Here is an 18,182-nt window from a genome sequence, read left to right as displayed (position 1 = left end):
CCACTTGCGTGTATTTGGGTGTATGGCCTATGCCCACGTACCAGGCAGTGAACGACGAAAGCTTGACAAGAAATCGAGGAAGATGCGTTTTGTGGGCTACAGCTTAACTTCAAAGGGATATCGTCTTTTTGATGAGACGAACCGAAAGATGTATATCCGAAGAGATGTGGAGTTTAATGAAAACGATTTCGGCCAGAAGCGAGCCATGGTAACAGAGCCAGACCCAAGGAGCGAGGAAGCAGAGCAAAACGAAGTAAACCCTGGAAAAGATGAAGGAGAACAAGAAGAAATGAAGAATTTAGAAGATGACTTGCCAGGGGAACCTCGACGGTCAGTAAGAACACGAAAAGCACCAGTCAGATATGGTTATGACGAATAAGCAGACACGGCAACTCACCGCGTACACCATGTGGCCTATCATCTTTCTGGGATTGATGAACCTACATCTCTACAAGAAGCAAGATCAGGTGATCACGCTGCAGAGTGGAAAGTCGCGACGGATTCAGAATACAATTCGCTGATTGAAAACAAGACATGAAGGTTGGTTGAATTACCTCCAGGTCGGAAAGCTGTTGGGTGCAAATGGGTGTTTAAACTGAAACACTCCTGTGACGGTACAGTGGAACGATTCAAAGCACGCCTAGTGGCCAAGGGCTACACCCAGAAATATGGTATTGACTATGATGAAACTTTTTCGCCTGTTGTTCGTTTCTCTTCAATACGTTGTCTGCTAGCATTTGCAGTTCAGAATGATTTGCTGATTCACCAGATGGACGTAGAAACAGCCTTTCTCAACGGAAAACTTGATGAAGAAATTTACATGCAGCAGCCGGAAGGATACGTGAAACCTGGGGAGGAGCATCTGGTATGCAAGCTAGAGAAATCGCTGTATGGTTTAAAGCAGTCTTCCCGTTGTTGGAACAAAGTTCTTCGGGAGTGCATTGAAAAGATTGGTTTTATTCAAGCCTCTGCAGATCCCTGCGTATTTATCAGAAAGAATGCACTGACTATTATTGGGGTCCACGTTGATGATCTGATGATTCTAGCAAGAAACATCACGGAGATGAGAAGTGTCAAGGACAGTCTAAAGCTGCAGTTTAAGATGAAAGATATGGGAGAGCTGCATTACTATATCGGGGTCTGTATCGCTCAAGATGTGAAAAATAAGCAAGTCTTCCTTCATCAAGGACACTATGTCGAAAAGATGCTCGAGAAGTTTGGGCAAACAGAAGCAAAACCGGTGTCTACACCTGCTGATTTGAACGTCAAGCTGCAAAAGGAAGATGGTTTTAGTAGACCAGTTGATGTGACTTCGTATCAATCGATTGTAGGAAGTCTAATTTATGCTGCGATCGCAACTCGTCCAGACATCGCCCAAGCAGTGGGAGTTGTGTCGAAGTTCTGTGCCAATCCGACACAAACTCATTTAACAGCAACGAAGCGAGTCCTCAGATATCTGAAAGCAACTGCATATCTTGGATTGAGTTACAAGAAATCTGCTGATGGAAATTTGATTGGTTACTCAGATGCAGATTGGGCGGGTGATATGGATGACCGTCGTTCTACCTCAGGAAACTTGTTCTCACTGGCGTGCGGGGCAGTAAGTTGGCTAAGCAAAAAGCAGGCTACCGTCGCATTGTCGACAGCAGAAGCAGAGTATGTAGCACTCAGTACGGCCACTCGGGAAGCAATCTGGCTTCGAAGATTATTGGCAGACATGGGAGAACCCCCAGAGGGACCAACTGAAATATATGAAGACAACCAAGGGGCTATTTCGATGGCTAAAAATCCCGTGGGCCATGCCAGGACAAAACACATCGATATACGTTACCACTTCGTTCGCGAAAGAGTGCAAGACGGAGCGATCACCTTGAAATACATGGGCACGGACGAGATGGTTGCTGACATCCTTACGAAACCTTTGCCTAAGCATCGCTTTGAGAAACTTGTTACTAAGCTAGGCATGAAGACTGTCAAATAAGCAACGTCAAAAGTGGGAGTGTTGTTATTATGCATATTATGTTTGCCGTTGTTATTTTAAATTTGAAATATTTCACAGGAATAATTAATTTGATCTATGATTGGTCCAGGTGTGTCTTTTCTTTTTGTTATTCAAAATTTGTTTTTTAGGAATTAGCATATATATAATAGTGTATTCTGTTTTCTCTCTCTGTTGTTGTAACCGTTTATTTGGACGTGATCGGAATAAAAGAAGCAGAAGTTTGTTTTAAACGTGCAAAAATCTTTAGAAACCATATTGGAATAGTAAATGCACATAAAATGATAGAGAAGCTTTGTTTCAGTTTATACTAAGTATCACTGTTTGAGTGAACAATTCAGGCACAAACCTAATACTGTGCATTGCTTCAATTGTTTATGATCCAATGTCAAATAAGAACTGTGATGAGATTCAATTATCTGGTTGGATCCATCAGAAGAGGACAAAAATAATCCTGTGCTTCTCTAACATCAAAAAAAAAATAACGTGTGGAATTCTTTGCTCCATATCTTAAATTTTTTTAATCAGTAAAAAAAAACTTGTGGTCGCATAAACCGTGTGTTTTGAGGTACTTTTGTTGAAAAGGCAATAGGTTTGTTATGGAAGAAATGTTAAGAATGGAAAATAGTGAAATTTGGCTTGAGCAGGTGAAGAAAGATTTGGATTGCAGTACGTGACTAAATTTGATGAATTTTGCAGACAGAAATTTGACAAATGCAGGATACTATCTTGTGTTTTTTTTGCAGATTTTATATGCAATCATTATTCAGTGGAGTTTAAATGCGCAAGAACGCACGTGGGAATTGCTACACTCGTGAAAACAAGTCCAGTGACCCCTTCTTTTTATCGTTCCAATACGATAATGTTGAAAGGTATCGTCAGAAAAAAAAAGTACAAAATTCTACCAAAGGAAATTTTGTGATGTGTGAAAATTGCCTTTTTCTAGATTTCCTGAAATTCCACTCCATAGAATTTTTTTAAAATCTTTGTACATTTTCCTTTTCAAGTGCCAAAAGCAATCACTAAGAAAAATCACAGGGTCACCGAGTTAGTTTTCAAATTATTGGAGCCATAAGCTAAAAAATGCATCTAAATAATCCTTTGAAAGCACTGCCATGGAAACTGCTCGTGGCAAAATGACACCTACTTTTGTATAGCCAACAATTATATAATTTAACCCTGTAAAAGTGTTCAACTGCCCTTGGTTAGTCTTTTATTTCAAAGTTACAAACCATCAAAAAGATGAAAACTGGTGCCAGCCACCTTAAAAGCTTAAAAAAAGTCTGCAGAAGTGTTTTGATTACAAATTGAATTCAGCCACCACTGTTTAATAAGAAAATTCAGTTTCTGAGGTGTGTTTGAAGTTTTGCAGTGAATGATTTGAACCCAGGAGTAACATGTGAAAGTGTAGTGTGATTGTCCTGGTGAGTGTAGTCCTTAGAGGGACTAACCTCCCGGTTAGCTCGATTGATTAGAGCGCAGGATTATGTTGTGCGGGAGGTCGAGGGTTCAAGCCCCGGCCAGACCAATACTCATGGTCTTAAAATAAGTGAGGAGAATTTGGTACCTTTTCTAGTCTTCTCAGATAAGGACGAATAAACCGTAGGCACCGTCTCCGTCAGGGTTAGGGGTAGGAGATGTTAATTTCTCACGCACGAGATTACTGTGTGGTGGATGTCCTCCCCTGGGTGGGATGGGTGGGTGTTGGTCCTGAAAAGGCACTATGGGGAGTGGTTAGTTAACCTATGTCAGTTAACTGTGTCTGTGTGTGTGTGTGTGTAGGTAGATATGTAGGTATGTAGGTATGTATGTATGTATGTATGTATGTATGCATGTATGCATGTATGCATGTAGGTATGTAGGTATGTATGTATGTATGTATGTAGGTATCTAGGTATGTATGTATGTATGTTATTATGTATGTATGTTATTATGTATGTATGTATGTATGTATGTATGTATGCATGTTAATATGTATGTATGTATGTATGTATGTATGTTTGTATGTATAACTGTTGATCACACTACACTTTCACATGTTTGAAGTTTGTTGCTCTGAAAGTCCTGTCCAAAAATCACAGACTTAACTAAATTATTTTCTTTCTTTCAACTATGGACTTACAAGGATGCTAACATGCTAACATAGTGCATTACTGACTATGCCAGAAATTACATCAAGGAATATCACCAAAAACTCGTTTCGAAAAACTAATGACACTGGAAAATTTATTCTGGAAATAGCCAATTGTCATGGACTTACTCTTTTAGGTTCAATCTATTCATGCAAAATCTAATCATAGAATCAGTTTGAGCTTTTAATCAGAAGCTTTCAATTGATTGCAATAGCTTCTTGCTATGTTACCATAGGAAATCACATCATAGATAACTAAAAACAATAAGCTCTACAAGCTTTTATGCAATGGTAATTTGCATATACCTGAGCGTATAGCAATGAAAAACACTGGTAGAATGCACACAGTTATAATAATATGTAATATCCAACTCTAAACATCGCTTTTCACATGTTCTGATTGATTCGCTAAGCTCAAGTCATGAATCAAATCATCTTCCAAGTCACCTTAAAAGGAAATGCACTGTGACAGTTGGAAGCTATAATTATTTTTAGGCCTAAAATTATTAACTCATTCAGGATTTTATCAAATTTAAGAGAAGAACTATTCAATTCCATGGATACAAGATTACATGGTTGTTACCAACTCAGCTTTTTTTCCAATGTGCACTCATGGAATAAATGAAAATCACAATATGCTGTTTGCAACCTTCATACTAGATAGGCCAAGTTTAGAATACCTTCTGTTCTGAGCTTTACAGTACCTTGCAAGGGTTGAAGGCTGACATAGTGTACTTCATGGACATGTCCCAGTACAAGATGCTTGTTCTTATCCAATGGAGAATCTGGGTTGATGATTACCTCACCGTTGTTTGGAAGACTGCTAATCACATGAATGGCTATTCTATAGCAGTTTGCAGCAGCCCAGAGAATCAAATGATCACCCCAAGTGCCATCTTGCTCCATGTCTGTTAAGTAACCACCCCATGTTGTGTGACTTTCAACAAAGTGAAACAGATCTGTTCCATCCCCCTGTAAATGAAAATCCAACAACACAACATGTGATATGGTAATAGAGTAGGTAAAAAAGAATATAACTCACAATGGCTACATATAACGATGTTTTCATGCAATAAATATTACCTCCAGAAGTATTGAAAGAGAAATAAAGACTCTTTGGTTGCTAGGCTCAATCCTCTGACCTTAATTAAATCACTGCATGGATCAGATAGTCAGAGTAACTTTTACAATGGCAAAAATCATGAGTGTATAAAGCTGAAAGAGTATTATGTTTACAATCATCCAAATTAATGAGTGTATACAACAGACAGTAGTTTTTATAACCTGCTTAAAATGTGACTGGGTAAAACAGAGCAATTTGCACAACCAAACCAATGAGTCCATAAAACTGACGAAGTATCGAGTTTACGGAAAAAGTGAAAAACAGCTCCCCCAAAAACTGTCGGCCAACTGTTGGCCAACAGTCGTTTACTGCCTTTTGCGAAAATCTTCTGCCAACAGTCGGCTGACTGTTGGCCCTTTGTCGGCCAAGTGTTGGCAGCATGTCGGCAATTTGTTAGCCAAGTGTTGGTTGAGAACCCCCATTGAATACCATAAAAGCCTCAGCTCGCAGGGAAGAACATTGCATATTGACACAAAATGAAACTTTCTCACTTGAGTCTGCCATTTTATTTAGGCTTTTTTGGGACCAATCTCGTCGCAATCTCCTGTGTTTAGGTTTTTTAAGGTACCAAACCCCTCACAATCCCATCGCATCATCCTCACAGTCAAGAAGCAAAAAATTTGTTTACTGCGGTGTATTGCTAAATATGTGATTTGTATTGCGCAAGTTAATTAAGGCCGCAACTTTCAAACATTCCGCAATTTGTATATTTTGATGACGTCACAGACGTAGTTTACAACTTTGTGACTTGCTGGTCAGAAGAACTGTGAGATGCCACTGGGCAAATGTCTTTCTTTGATTTAAGTTAACATTTGCATTTCCCTTACTAACTTCAACTCTGTAATTTAGATTTTGAACATCTACACTCCCTGCAATGACTGTGAAATAAAGGAGTAGTTTAAAACCATGGAAACTCTTCGGCTAGTAACACAAACTTCTTCTTGCAGCTTTTTTTTGCTTTACTAAATGTAAGCAGCTTTTATTGTCTCTGACAAGCGAATACGTAAGAAAATAATAAACTAACTGAAAATATTAACCAAAAATAAACTCAAACAGACAGATAATTGAAAGTCCATATATGATGCCCTAAAACAAACCGCAATGCATTATAAGGCGATTTCATAGGACATCCGATGATGCAATTCTAGCTCAATTTGTGGTACATCATGCGACTGATTCTACTAGAACGGTAAGGGTCGAGTAACTGCGATGTCTTTACACTTGTCAAATTTTTAAGTGTCAATTTGCTGTTGGACAACTGTCTGTCAACTGTTGGTATACTGCTGGCCGACAGTTGGCCGACAGACTTTTAGGGGAGCTGTTCTTCACTTTTACCAATTTTACAATTGCCCGATTAAGTGAGTAAATTTCACAACCAAGTAAATAAGTCTGTATAATTAATTAACTATCATGATTATTCTTATAACCATTTAAATGAGTTTGAAGTCCACAATAACACTTTCCTGAGCTATTTGCCTATGACTGTAACTTATTTCTAAGTCAAACAATTAATGAATCATTAAAAGTCTCCTTGCACTGTTTTAAATGTTTATGTACTACACACTCAGTAAAAGTGAAGAACAGTTCCTAAAAGATATTGTAGGCTGACTGTCAGCTGACTGTCGGCCGACAGTTGGCTGTCAGATTGCCGACAGTTTTCATTATGTTTCAGGCCAGAGTTTTGGCCGACGGGCAGTTGATGACCTGTCTGTAACCTGTTTGTGGGTTGTAAGCTGAAATGATAGCAAACATTTCCTTATTGATTGCTTGTGTTGGCTGCTGAAACTTGCCCAGATTAGTTCGATTTCATTTATCTACCAAATCGAAAAGTTGTTCTAGTTCTCAATCCCCTGGAACTGTTACCTATAGCTCTGTAATGCATTAAAGGGTGATTGAAAAACTACTTTTGGCTTGCTTATTTGTTACAGCAAAATGGAGAAAAGAAGTTTTTTATTTGTACAGACAAGGATATCAGAAATAGGTACCAAATTTACCATTAAATTTTTAGTACATATAGTTGGGAAGATGTGTCAAACAAGCTTATATTACCATTTAAACAAAATTAAGTAGATAGGTATGAACAGTGCCTATTTAATGTTTTCAACTGGAAGAGTTTTGACTCTGAGGACTGTTCGTTTGACTTTGTTTTCAGTCAATTTTTGGTCTACTTAACACCACTGGCCGACTGTCAGTAATGTAGTATCTGTTCTAGAAATTATATGTACTTTTAACAAACACTTACCAGTTTTGGGTGCTCTCTTAGATACTGAACTAAGGAATGCCTTAATTCTAAATGATGGTTTTGAACTCCTTTGACAATCTTCAGTTGCTCTGTCAAGGCATAGAACATACAATTCCCTGACCCTGGATTGTAAGAAATTCTATAGCCCTTTTCAGAAGCAATCCTGTGTAAGTCTGCTAGTGGATCTGTACTGCTTCTGATCTTATGTCCACTGGCATTCTGTTGCCACTGTTGAAGATAACCGATGACTTGTTCATTCCCACCTACAAGAAAAATGATTTAATTATCAGTCCTTTGTTCTTATGGATGACAAGGTGCTAAGGAAATCATGGTGTACTGCTACAGGAAAAAAAACTGAAAAATCAATGTAAGGTGAAGTTGGGTATTCAAGAACTAGGGGAACAACAGTTTTAAAAGGTTAAAATACTTTCAGGAATTTATTGAACTCCCCTTTCACGAACACCTGCTTCTCCAACTGAAATAATCCCATTGCAATCCTCAAACAAAGGCAAGAAGACATACCTAGAAAGGTCAACTACATGTACATTTTTAAGCAAGATCATTCGCGTGAAGAATTTGGTATGGTCCTCTGTTTATCTTTTTCTTTGTTTTCTTACAAAAATCTAAGTCAATATGAAAAGAAACAGCAACCCAAGTTGACCACAGAAAGACCGTTCGAGTTTCAACTGCAGTACTTTCCTTACGAGTAAGATAATTACATAAATGTAACTTTCCCTTGCAAATGCATTTTTCTAAGTTTTTAAAATTATCTTAATCATCTGCAAAAATACAAAGAGCATGAAGGATCCAGGTTGATCAACCAGTTTGACTTGCAACCTTATAAATGCATCCTTTGTTATCATGTACTGTCCTTCAGATGAGACACCTAGTTAAAACCGTTTTGAAAAGTTTAAACCAGTGTCATATCAAATCACTATTTTCGGACCAGAACAGTCATTCAGTTAAACAAAAGTCTCTTACTCAGCCCTGCTGGTCTACTCACTTTGAATGCAATTTTCCCAATGAACAGGGTCTTCATTTCTAGCAATGGCTGAAGCAGATGGAGATTGACTGTGCCCCACTGACAAATGAGGTAAATCATACCCAAAAGGACCTGAAGAAAAGAAAAGAATTCAAGTATAAAACCAGTATAAAGACTATCATAAATTGGCAGCAATAACAAATTATAAATCACCAGTAAAATTATGCATTTAGCCCTATGTCAGCTACTGGGTAGCCTTTGTTGTGTTCTGTAGCATTTGCACCAGTCACATGGTTTTTGGTGCCATAGGACTGTTCTTGTCCAGGAGTATTATGCAAGCATTGTTTACCCAAGTGCTTGCATTGTGTGCACTGTTCAATAGCATAGCATTGTCACCTTTGAGGATAGTGGTTTTTGGCACTCCCTCCCTCCCATCCCAAAAAGCACCTTGGGGAGCAACTGTGGTTCCAGTCCCCAGGCCACTCAGAAACCAAGCCTCCAATTCACAAACTATCTGTATTCACCCTGAGGACAAATTTGGCTCCCTCTGTAATTGAAATTTACCAAGGGTATATGAAGATTCCCCAAATGATAATTCACAGCTACTAGAGCAGACAAGCCATAGCTAAAGGAACATTTAAAAGTAAAAGTAAAAGTAAACTCAAGTTTAAACCAAAAATGCTCTTTGAAATGGAATATGTTGAACGTCCTTATGAAGTGTTAGTGAAAGCTCCCACTTATAGTAATGTAAAGGTGTCAGTAACGTATACTTCTTTTAAGTGAGCAGCTTTAAGAAAATTTTCAATTTGAGAAAACTGTAGCACTTAAATGGTAACTGCTACTGACATAAGCTGCTGCATGTTTGCAAGCAAGCAAAGATGTGGAGAGGGAGGCCTGCCAAAGAGTAACAAGAACTACAGAACCAGTCAAAATCCTAAATTCATAACAAGCTCTTAACAAACAACAGCTGCCAATTGCCAAACAATATCATCCTCCCCACGTTTGGGAAAAATTCCCAGTGTGAAGAGCAGAACAGGAGAAATTGGAGACAAGTATAAAGAACACTCAATATAATTTACGGAACAGTGACTTTGAACTGCCAAGATTCGAAACTGTAAGATTTGGTAGGAATTCTATTAAATATATGGGACCTCTCATCTGGTCAAAGTTACCAAGACACCTAAGAACAATAGAAACTAAATTCGTTCAAGAAGAACATAAGAAAAGTCGACCTTTCAACTCTCGTTGAAATTTAAAACTTAACTAAATAACTTTATAATCTTTTTAATTATCTACTGTAACTATCATCTACATATGTAAATGTTAAGTGACTTTTAAATTTTTTAGTGTCCCCCATTAGCTTATAGCTAAAAACATAGACACTTAAATAGAGTTTTTCATTCATTCATTCAAGTGTTCATCATGAACTGACCCACACCTACAAAATCTCACTTTTGACTTTTGTCACCCTATTTGCCATGAAAAGTCCCCAGCTAAAACTTTACTCAGGAGAGCTGACTGACCACCATCTTCACTTAATTCCAAGATTGAGAAGAAAATATGTTCCTTATGTCCTAAAGGCAAAATAAATACCTATACCAAAACATTTCCCCATAACTGCCAGAAACCAGTTACAACTAGTAACACTCCCGATGAAAAGGAGCCAGTGACTGGTTTTGCTGTTATTTCTTACATCCAAAGTGTTATGGAGCCCATCAAGAGAATTTTGAACAGCCACAATTATAAAGTTCCTCAAAACCTTCTCAGACTTTGGGGCATATTTTTTCCAAAACTAAGAATCCTGTTACAAAAGAACAATGAGCTGATCATTGCTATTTGTGACCTCTCATGCGAAAACGTTCCGAACGGTTTGCCATTTATGCACGGATACCGTGTGTATGCCGTGCACTAGCCGTGCGAACAGATTGGGCATCCGTTCGAATGGCTTGGGCTATCCGTGCGAAAAAAAATTGCAGCTGTTCAAACGGCTTGGGCTATCCGTGTGAAAAAAATTCGCATCCATTTGAACAGGTTGGGCTATCCGTGCGAAAAAAATTTGCTTCCGTTCGAACGGCTTGGGCTATCCGTGCGAAAAAAATTTGCTTCCGTTTGAATGGCTCGGGCTATCCATGCGAAAAAATTGCTTCCGTTCGAATGGTAACATTATCCATTCAAAAAAGTCATGATCAATTCACTCTAGCCGTTTGCAACTTGGTCGCTCGAGTAGGAGTCACTTTTTGTAAGCGTTTTCGTAAATTTTGTTAACTAAGTATGACAAAATTAAAAATTCAGAGAAATCTTGAAAACTGTTGTTTACTTTGACACAGACAGCAGGAGACACTCTTTGCATTCTTGCATGCGTAATGATCTCTGAATTAACACGCAAGGCAAAATAATACAAAATTTCTACCACCTCAGTTTCCCTGAATTTGATGGAAATGTCTTCTAAGAAATATAATCTACTCTAAGATTTTCAATCAGACCAAATACAGAGAAGTTCTCGTTGTATATTCATTGCTTATTACGCGTACAGGAATGTCCATGTGATTTTGACACAAGTTGCTGGAACGACCTTAGGGTACGCTTGTTGTCTTGACTGTAAACGTGGAATTAGGAGTTACATCTCTAGCGTGGATTAGTATATAATTTTGACATTTTATATATCTTAATATCGCATCTTTTACTTTTACGCTCATTGTTTTGTGGTTAGATGTTCTGAGATACTAGCGCACAGACGGCTGTCGTTTCTCCGCAGCAAAGGCAATAAAAAAATTATTCTTGAAACTATGAATTACAACGCAGATCAGGATTTTCAAATCAATCAGTTGTCCTTTATTAGAAAATGATCGAGCTGTTCATTCTTATAAAGCTGCAAAGTCGCTTGTTCCAGAATAAGAGTATTACGATTACGATTATTATCTTCGGTCGTCTGGCCGATCGACCGCAGCGGTTCAAAATTAATTATTAAATTTTCATTCATTCGTCCATTCGTTCAACCACATCTGTGCAAAAATTTTTATCAGTTCATCCACTCGACTGCATCCCTGCAATTATATTTTGTCAGCCGTGTATCCGTTTGACTACACCCGTTCAAACATTTTTGTCAGCCGTGTGTCCGTTTCACTTTATCCGTGCAAGAATTTTCTTCATCTGTGTATCTGTTTGATTTCATTCGTGCGAATAGTTTTTTCAACCGTGTTTCCGTTTGACTTCATCCGTGCGAATATTTTCTTCATCCGTGCATCTGTTTGGCCGTTCCGTTTCAAACGGCTTGGCTATCCGTTTCTCATCCGTTCGCTTGCCGTGCGTTCATTCCTAAGGAACGTTTTCGCATGAGAGGTCACATTTATTCTATTTCATGTAGTGACTGTGATCACAAGTATATAGTAGAGACCAAAGATCAGTTTGAAACACATTTGAAAGAGCATCAGAAAGCGGTCTTCTTTTCCCAAAAAATTCAGCTTTGTCAGAGCACACATGCCTAACTAATCTTACCATTGGGTGGGATAATTCTACAATTATGGCCCTTAATCGCCGCTACCACCAGCACCTTTGTTTGGAAGCTTAACATATTAACTCCACCCACACCTGTAAATCGTGCTGATGGCAGCTTACTACCTGACATCTATTTGCACCTTGTCAGAAAAAATTAGTGAGCATAAAAAAGGACCTCTTAATGCAATGATCAGATCATCCCTGATGAAGGCACTGGTCAGGAGTGCTGAAACGTTGGGTTCATGAATCGTAATTTTCCCAGTTATATTCATTAAATCCTTATTTAAGGAATTTTTAAGGAATTTGAGGAATTTAATTTGTTCGCCACGGGAATGGCAGGAGAAAGGAACAGAACTTTACATTCATTAAATGAATGTACCAGAGTAGCATCAAACTATGTCAAATTCCCAGTTGTTTTGAAATCTTACCCTGAGGATGATATTTCTGATGAACAAGTCCTCTGTTATATGCTGAACTAGCCCCAGCATATGGATAATGACAATGTCCAAAAGATGGATGTCTGTTCTGACCTGACATGAATTAGATATCAAAGATACCATTTAGATACATGGGATTATAATTATCTAATTGCAGTTCAAAATGACTAAAAGGAAACACACATGATTCCCTGTAACTCTGAGTTTCATGCTTATGTCAAATCTGTCTGACAAGTGCATAACCACGAAACTCAGAGTTACAGGGAATCATGCGTGCTTCATTTTAGTCATTTTTAACTGTATTTTGCTCTACACTTGTGTATTGAGCACTTTCCAACAGCATTTGCTACAATTTCCCACAATTAATTTTCTTATTAAAATATTTTTGCTCATGGACTTTCTCATTCTGCCTTAAAAGTGAAGTCACGAAAGGGTACTTCAGAATAAATGATGAAAGGTATAAACAGAGCAGTAGCTGATGAAAGGCTGGTAATCGGTCATTATTATAAAACAAATACCAGTACTCCATTTTACAGTTGCATGCTTGGTTACCAAGCCTTTGACCAGGAGTGAAGCTAAGAGTGACCATGTTGGGATACAAATTTTGCTGCTTTTCAAATGTAAATTACTTTCAATTTTTATCGTGCTAACTAGATACTGGTCTACGTCTCATCACAGTCACCATCAGCCTCACTTCAAATCAAAGGCTTGGCAATTAAGTGCCCAACTGTAAAATGGCCTACTACCACAGTTTATCTGCACTCACTTTGAGGAAAGGTTTGGTTTTCCCGGTTATTTGGATGTGTAAAGGCTGTTGGAAGAATCCCCTGACTAGAATCCACTGCTAAAGAAGCAAGCAAGCCATATAACTAGAGGATCCTTTCCATGTAAAAGCATAACACAACTTCGATTCACAAGTGCTCTGAGAAATGGAATGGGTTGAGACACCTTAGGAAGTTTTGAGCACTTAAAATAATGTAAAGGCGTCAGTGATGAGCTTTAGGAAAAACATCCTTGACATAACTGCAGTACTTACTCGTAATTGCTACACTAACTGCTGCCATGTTAGCAAGCAAGGGAAAGAGGTAAAGAGGTAGGAAAGAGTAACTAAAGCTACAGAACCAGTCAAAATCCAACACTCTTCACAAGCTCCTAACATACAGTAGCTGGCAAATGCTTAACAATATCATTCTCACTGTTTGGTGAAGAATTCCCAGTTGTTTTGTCATCTTACCCTGAGGATGACATTCCTGATGGACGAGTCCTCTGTAATATGTTGAACTGGCTCCAGCAAATAGATACTGACCTTGTTCAGAGGATGGATGCCTGTTGTGGTCTGACAAGGATAAGAAACCAAACACCATGAAACTGTAGTCATAAATAAACTTATTAAGGGTACTCTACATACATGAAGCACTACGGTACACCAGTGGGTTTATTTTGAGATACAGTGATTATAGGAAGAGGAAACTGTTCACATTCCATGGATGAATGTGGCAAGTGACCAACATGAACAGGTGGGCCTTAATTCTGCAGCTGCAAAAGATAATTTAAATGATTTCAGTGGAGTCCTCTAAGTTAACTCAACTGGTAAAGGCCAATGCACAGGTACATGGTTCTGGCATAAAATTTTGTACTAGAGGTGATCTTTGTAGGGGTTGCATGTTTGGGAACCACTTTGAGATGAATTGGTCTATCAGTATCATTATAACCTGATGTTATTGTACCTTCATGATGAGCAATGTGAGATGATTCTTCTCTAAGTCCTTTGGGATGCTGATCAGCTACAAGGATAGAAGTAAGCAACAAAAGAAGAATGCATTAATTTTCAATTACATTCATGAAGCTTGAGGATAAGACAAGATTCTAAAAAGTTTTAAGCATTCAGTGAGTGATTATAAGAGCAAATGCATTTTCTGTTATTGCACTTGTTTTCTTTTTTTTTTTCACCAAACACATAAAAAATCACATAAATTTTTATTTTATTAAAGATCAATTAATTTTTATTGAATAAAAATAAATTTTGTTGAAAAAATGAAAGGAGATTAGCTTACCAAATGTGAGTTTGTACATCCTTTCTACAAGACTTCTACAAGGCTCCTCCCAGCTGTACTTCTCAAGATAGTTTGCACGAAGAAACCTTGCCTCTTTTAGTCCCACTTCCCTCTTTTTCTGACATACATTCTTGATTTCTTTGGCCCAGTCTTTGGGATCTTCAGAGTCTACCACGCAGTAGGAGCCTAAAGCAACTTCCTTCAGAGCTTCTCCAAGTCCCGAATTGCCACTGACAAGTATGGGTAGACCAGCAGATAATGCTTCGAGAGCTGTTATTCCAAATCCTTCAGTCCTGGATGGCATTATTGCAAGATCCACTTCACAGAATAAGTTGGCTAGGACTTCTCTGCTATCATTAAAGCTACGAACTATAAGCTGATTCCGACTAATGCCATGGCGGAGCAACTTTTCTGCCATTTCATCTCCTTTTCCTCCAGGTGGGCATATAAACTTGAGTTCATAGGATTCACCTTTCATCTCAGCAATTGCTTTAGCAGCTATGTCGTACCCCTTGACATTGAAATCTTCATGGCTGTCACCACTTCCAATAACAAGAACACGGAATGTTGTTCTTTCTTCAGTGGCTTGTTCTACTTCCAAAAACTCTGAGAAAATGCTTGGAGTAAGGTCAAAAACATTTTGTTGTTGTTTACCATGACAAAGGTAACGCTTGTAAACATCTGCCAGCTTGGGTCCAATGGTAACTACTTGATCAGCCATCTTACAAAGTTCTATTTCTGTCTGCTGCATTTGTTCACCTTCTGAAATGTTTTTGTACATTCCATCTTCTTCAGGAGCAGAGTGAACAACTTGAATCCATTTGCAGTGACTGTAAATTGAATTTCTCTTCATAAGTGCAATTAGTCGGCCAAGGTGGACTCCATGACCAATGACACAGTTCATTGTATGGTTTCTGGGAGGAGATGACAAGCAATAAATGGGCTCTAAACCAGGAACTGTACCTGCTTCAATGAGTTTCACATTGTGACTTTCTGCACTGCTCCTGTCCTCTTCACTGCATTTTGGTAGTAAGACACTAACATCAACATTAGAGTGTTTAGCTAACTGGATGGCTAGCTCTCGGGTGATAGTTGACACGTCTCCATCAGTTGATGATTTCCACTCACTACTCAGAAAAGTGACTTTCAGTGTCCTGTTTTCCTGGCCTTCCTGTGATGTAGAGGCTACACTAGGAGTAGTGGAATCCTATAACAACAAAACAAGAATGCTATTGAAAATAAGAGGTAAACCAGTAATAAATCACAATTATGGATGTCCACATTCTTAAGTAAACTTATAGTCAAGTTTAATCTTATGCCACAAAGTTGGTTACAAGTAGATTGAGACAAAATTATTTAAACCAGGAGAATATTAAGTTGCTTTAGAGATCTACATTGTCACTGCAATATTACTCACTGATAACTACCATTACAGTTGTATAGACCATGCCCAAAATAGGATTCTTTTTTTCTTGTTTTTCACTTAGTACGGATGATTGACGTACAATTAAAATTAAGCCGACTTAAGACTTGTCTAAGTTCTGCTGTTCTTGCCCATTATAAACCTAAAAATTCTGTCTTTCTTTTATTTGCTTATCTACATCTATGCAAAGGAATTATAAATTTAGGAAAATATTGGTTGAAAAAGAAGATACAACAAATAGGTCTTACGGTTGAGTAATAAACCTTCCAAAGCCCTGACGAGTTGTCCGTACCGAGCACTAAGGTACTAACGTACTAAGCAAATTCAGAACAAGTCCTGATGAGTTGTCGTACCGAGTACTAAGGTACTAACGTACTAAGCAAATTCAGAACAAGTTGTGATGAGTTGTCCGTACCGAGAACTAAGGTACTAACGTACTAAGCAAATTCAGAACAAACTGTGATGAGTTGTCTGTACCGAGTACTAAGGTACTAACGTACTAAGCAAATTCAAAACAAGTCGTGATGAGTTTTCCGTACCGAGTACTAAGGCTCTAGGGTACTAACGTACTAAGCAAATTCAGAACAAGCCGTGATGAGTTGTCCGTACCGAGTACTAAGGTACTAACGTACTAGGCAAATTCAGAACAAGCTGTGATGAGTTGTCTGTACTGAGTACTAAGGTACTAACGTACTAAGCAAATTCAGAACAAGCCATGATGGGTTGTCTGTACCGAGTACTAAGGTACTAATGTGCTAACTATTTTTCCGTTCAAAGCGAAATATCGGCCAAAATAGTAATTCCGGCCTCGTGTTATCTTCAAAAAACAAAAACAAAAAGCTGTTGATTACTATAGGGTATTTACTACTTCAAAACAGGAATGAGAAGGCTCTGGATTAGAAGAGTATTTTTTTTTCTACTATTGAATTGGAAACAAGTAAATATGGGGGAGTCATGGAAGGTTCTGAGCACGCAACACCACAAACAAAAGAGAACTAGAAACTCAGCAACCAAAAAATATTCTCAAAGGACCGACATCGCAATATTCATTAAGTTGCACACTTTAAATGGTCTGGTTTGGCCGATCGTGCATGTGGTAGAGGTCTGGAGGTCAAGTAAAATGCTAACCAATGTTTATTAAAGACTCATTAGGATTTATTGCTTACTTTGTTTTACCAAAATATAGTTTCTAAAAGGGTTAAAGAAAAAACTGCAATTCATAATTGGTTTATTTCAATGAAAACCGTCAGTTTGAGATCACCAAAACAACGCAGTGGGAGGTTGTTCTCCACTACATTAGCGCATTAAAAATAAGGTCCACACCACAAAACCACAAACCCCAATGGTTATCAATATACTCCTTTTTTCACAGACTAAATCAAATGTTCAATTTTATGCTATATATGAAAAGAACGAGAGTTGTAGTTAGTACGCTAGTACGTAGGTATTCATGCTTGCTCGAGAGGTTTAGTTAGTACACTAGTAGTAGGTATTCATGCTTGCTCGCGATTTAGTACTGTTAGTACTGTAGTACTGATGAAAGCTGTTAGTACGGTAGTACTGATGAATGAGCAAAAATCTACAGAAAAGCATTCCTATAATGGGCAGCATATACAGTTGTAAGGAAAGTAAAAATTATGTTCAAAAGGTATTCCTTTTCAACTCACTTTGAAATTGGTACATGCAGTTTCATAGATGACATTTAGGAGATAAAATAATGATGTGGATGAATGTTTGTCAAAGTGTAGGGTTGGTAATTGTAATAGTGTACATTTTTCACCATTCCTCTTACTACCTTGTGTAGTCTTGACATCACAGAGAGCTTTTAAATTTGAAAGATTAAGCTGAAAAAAAAATTAAAAAAGTGAGTACAAAGTCCAGTAAATCTTTTTATTTCCTCTCACAAATGTTGTTGCGACCACTTAATTTAATTTGGTGTTGAAAAATATATCTCAACAGTCAATACTTGAGAGGAATGATATCCTTTTAAAAACAGACAGTTAACAACACTTAATTATACTAAAACATACCAATAGTAAATCATTTGAACACAACCCTCTGCATACATCCTGAACTTAGACAGGGTTTCAACTGAAGACTCGGACTGCCTAAAAATCAAATTAAGAAATGTTAATGACATTTAATTTATTGTGGGAAGTGAGGAGATTGAGAGAAGTATTAATAGCCCTAAACAACCTGAGACACTGATTGATTTAAACCCCACTGCTCAAATTCCTTTGGTCCTTATGGTTAACACCAATCATAGCCAGAAAGCTATATTTTTTTTAACCTTTTC

The 18,182-nt window shown here is 37.9% G+C and overlaps 1 protein-coding gene across 6 annotated transcripts in view; it reads right to left on the bottom strand.

The window, feature by feature from the left end:
• The window catches only part of LOC148719638 (uncharacterized), a 35,976-nt gene that overhangs the window by 13,724 nt on the left and 4,070 nt on the right, over positions 1-18,182 (bottom strand). For 3 of the 6 annotated variants that reach the window (XM_088738701.1, XM_088738699.1, XM_088738700.1), the window contains exons 2-11: positions 17,917-17,994; positions 17,682-17,730; positions 14,464-15,670; positions 14,137-14,193; positions 13,644-13,745; positions 13,176-13,253; positions 12,401-12,502; positions 8,499-8,609; positions 7,496-7,758; positions 4,835-5,102 (exon numbers count right to left, since the gene is read on the bottom strand). In XM_088738701.1, the coding sequence (XP_088594827.1) occupies positions 4,835-5,102; positions 7,496-7,758; positions 8,499-8,609; positions 12,401-12,502; positions 13,176-13,253; positions 13,644-13,745; positions 14,137-14,193; positions 14,464-15,670; positions 17,682-17,699 (2,206 nt within the window). In that variant the 5' untranslated portion in view covers positions 17,700-17,730; positions 17,917-17,994. The remainder of the gene's footprint in view (positions 1-4,834; positions 5,103-7,495; positions 7,759-8,498; positions 8,610-12,400; positions 12,503-13,175; positions 13,254-13,643; positions 13,746-14,136; positions 14,194-14,463; positions 15,671-17,681; positions 17,731-17,916; positions 17,995-18,182) is intronic. The other 3 variants (XM_088738703.1, XM_088738704.1, XM_088738705.1) reach the window with 3 other exon arrangements.

The sequence above is a fragment of the Stylophora pistillata genome, chromosome 11 (genome assembly GCF_964205215.1).
Source record: "Stylophora pistillata chromosome 11, jaStyPist1.2, whole genome shotgun sequence".
NCBI classification, from domain to species: domain Eukaryota; kingdom Metazoa; phylum Cnidaria; class Anthozoa; order Scleractinia; family Pocilloporidae; genus Stylophora; species Stylophora pistillata.
The sequence above is the reverse complement of the archived record's forward strand: the minus strand, read 5'-3'. Positions and strand labels throughout refer to the sequence as shown.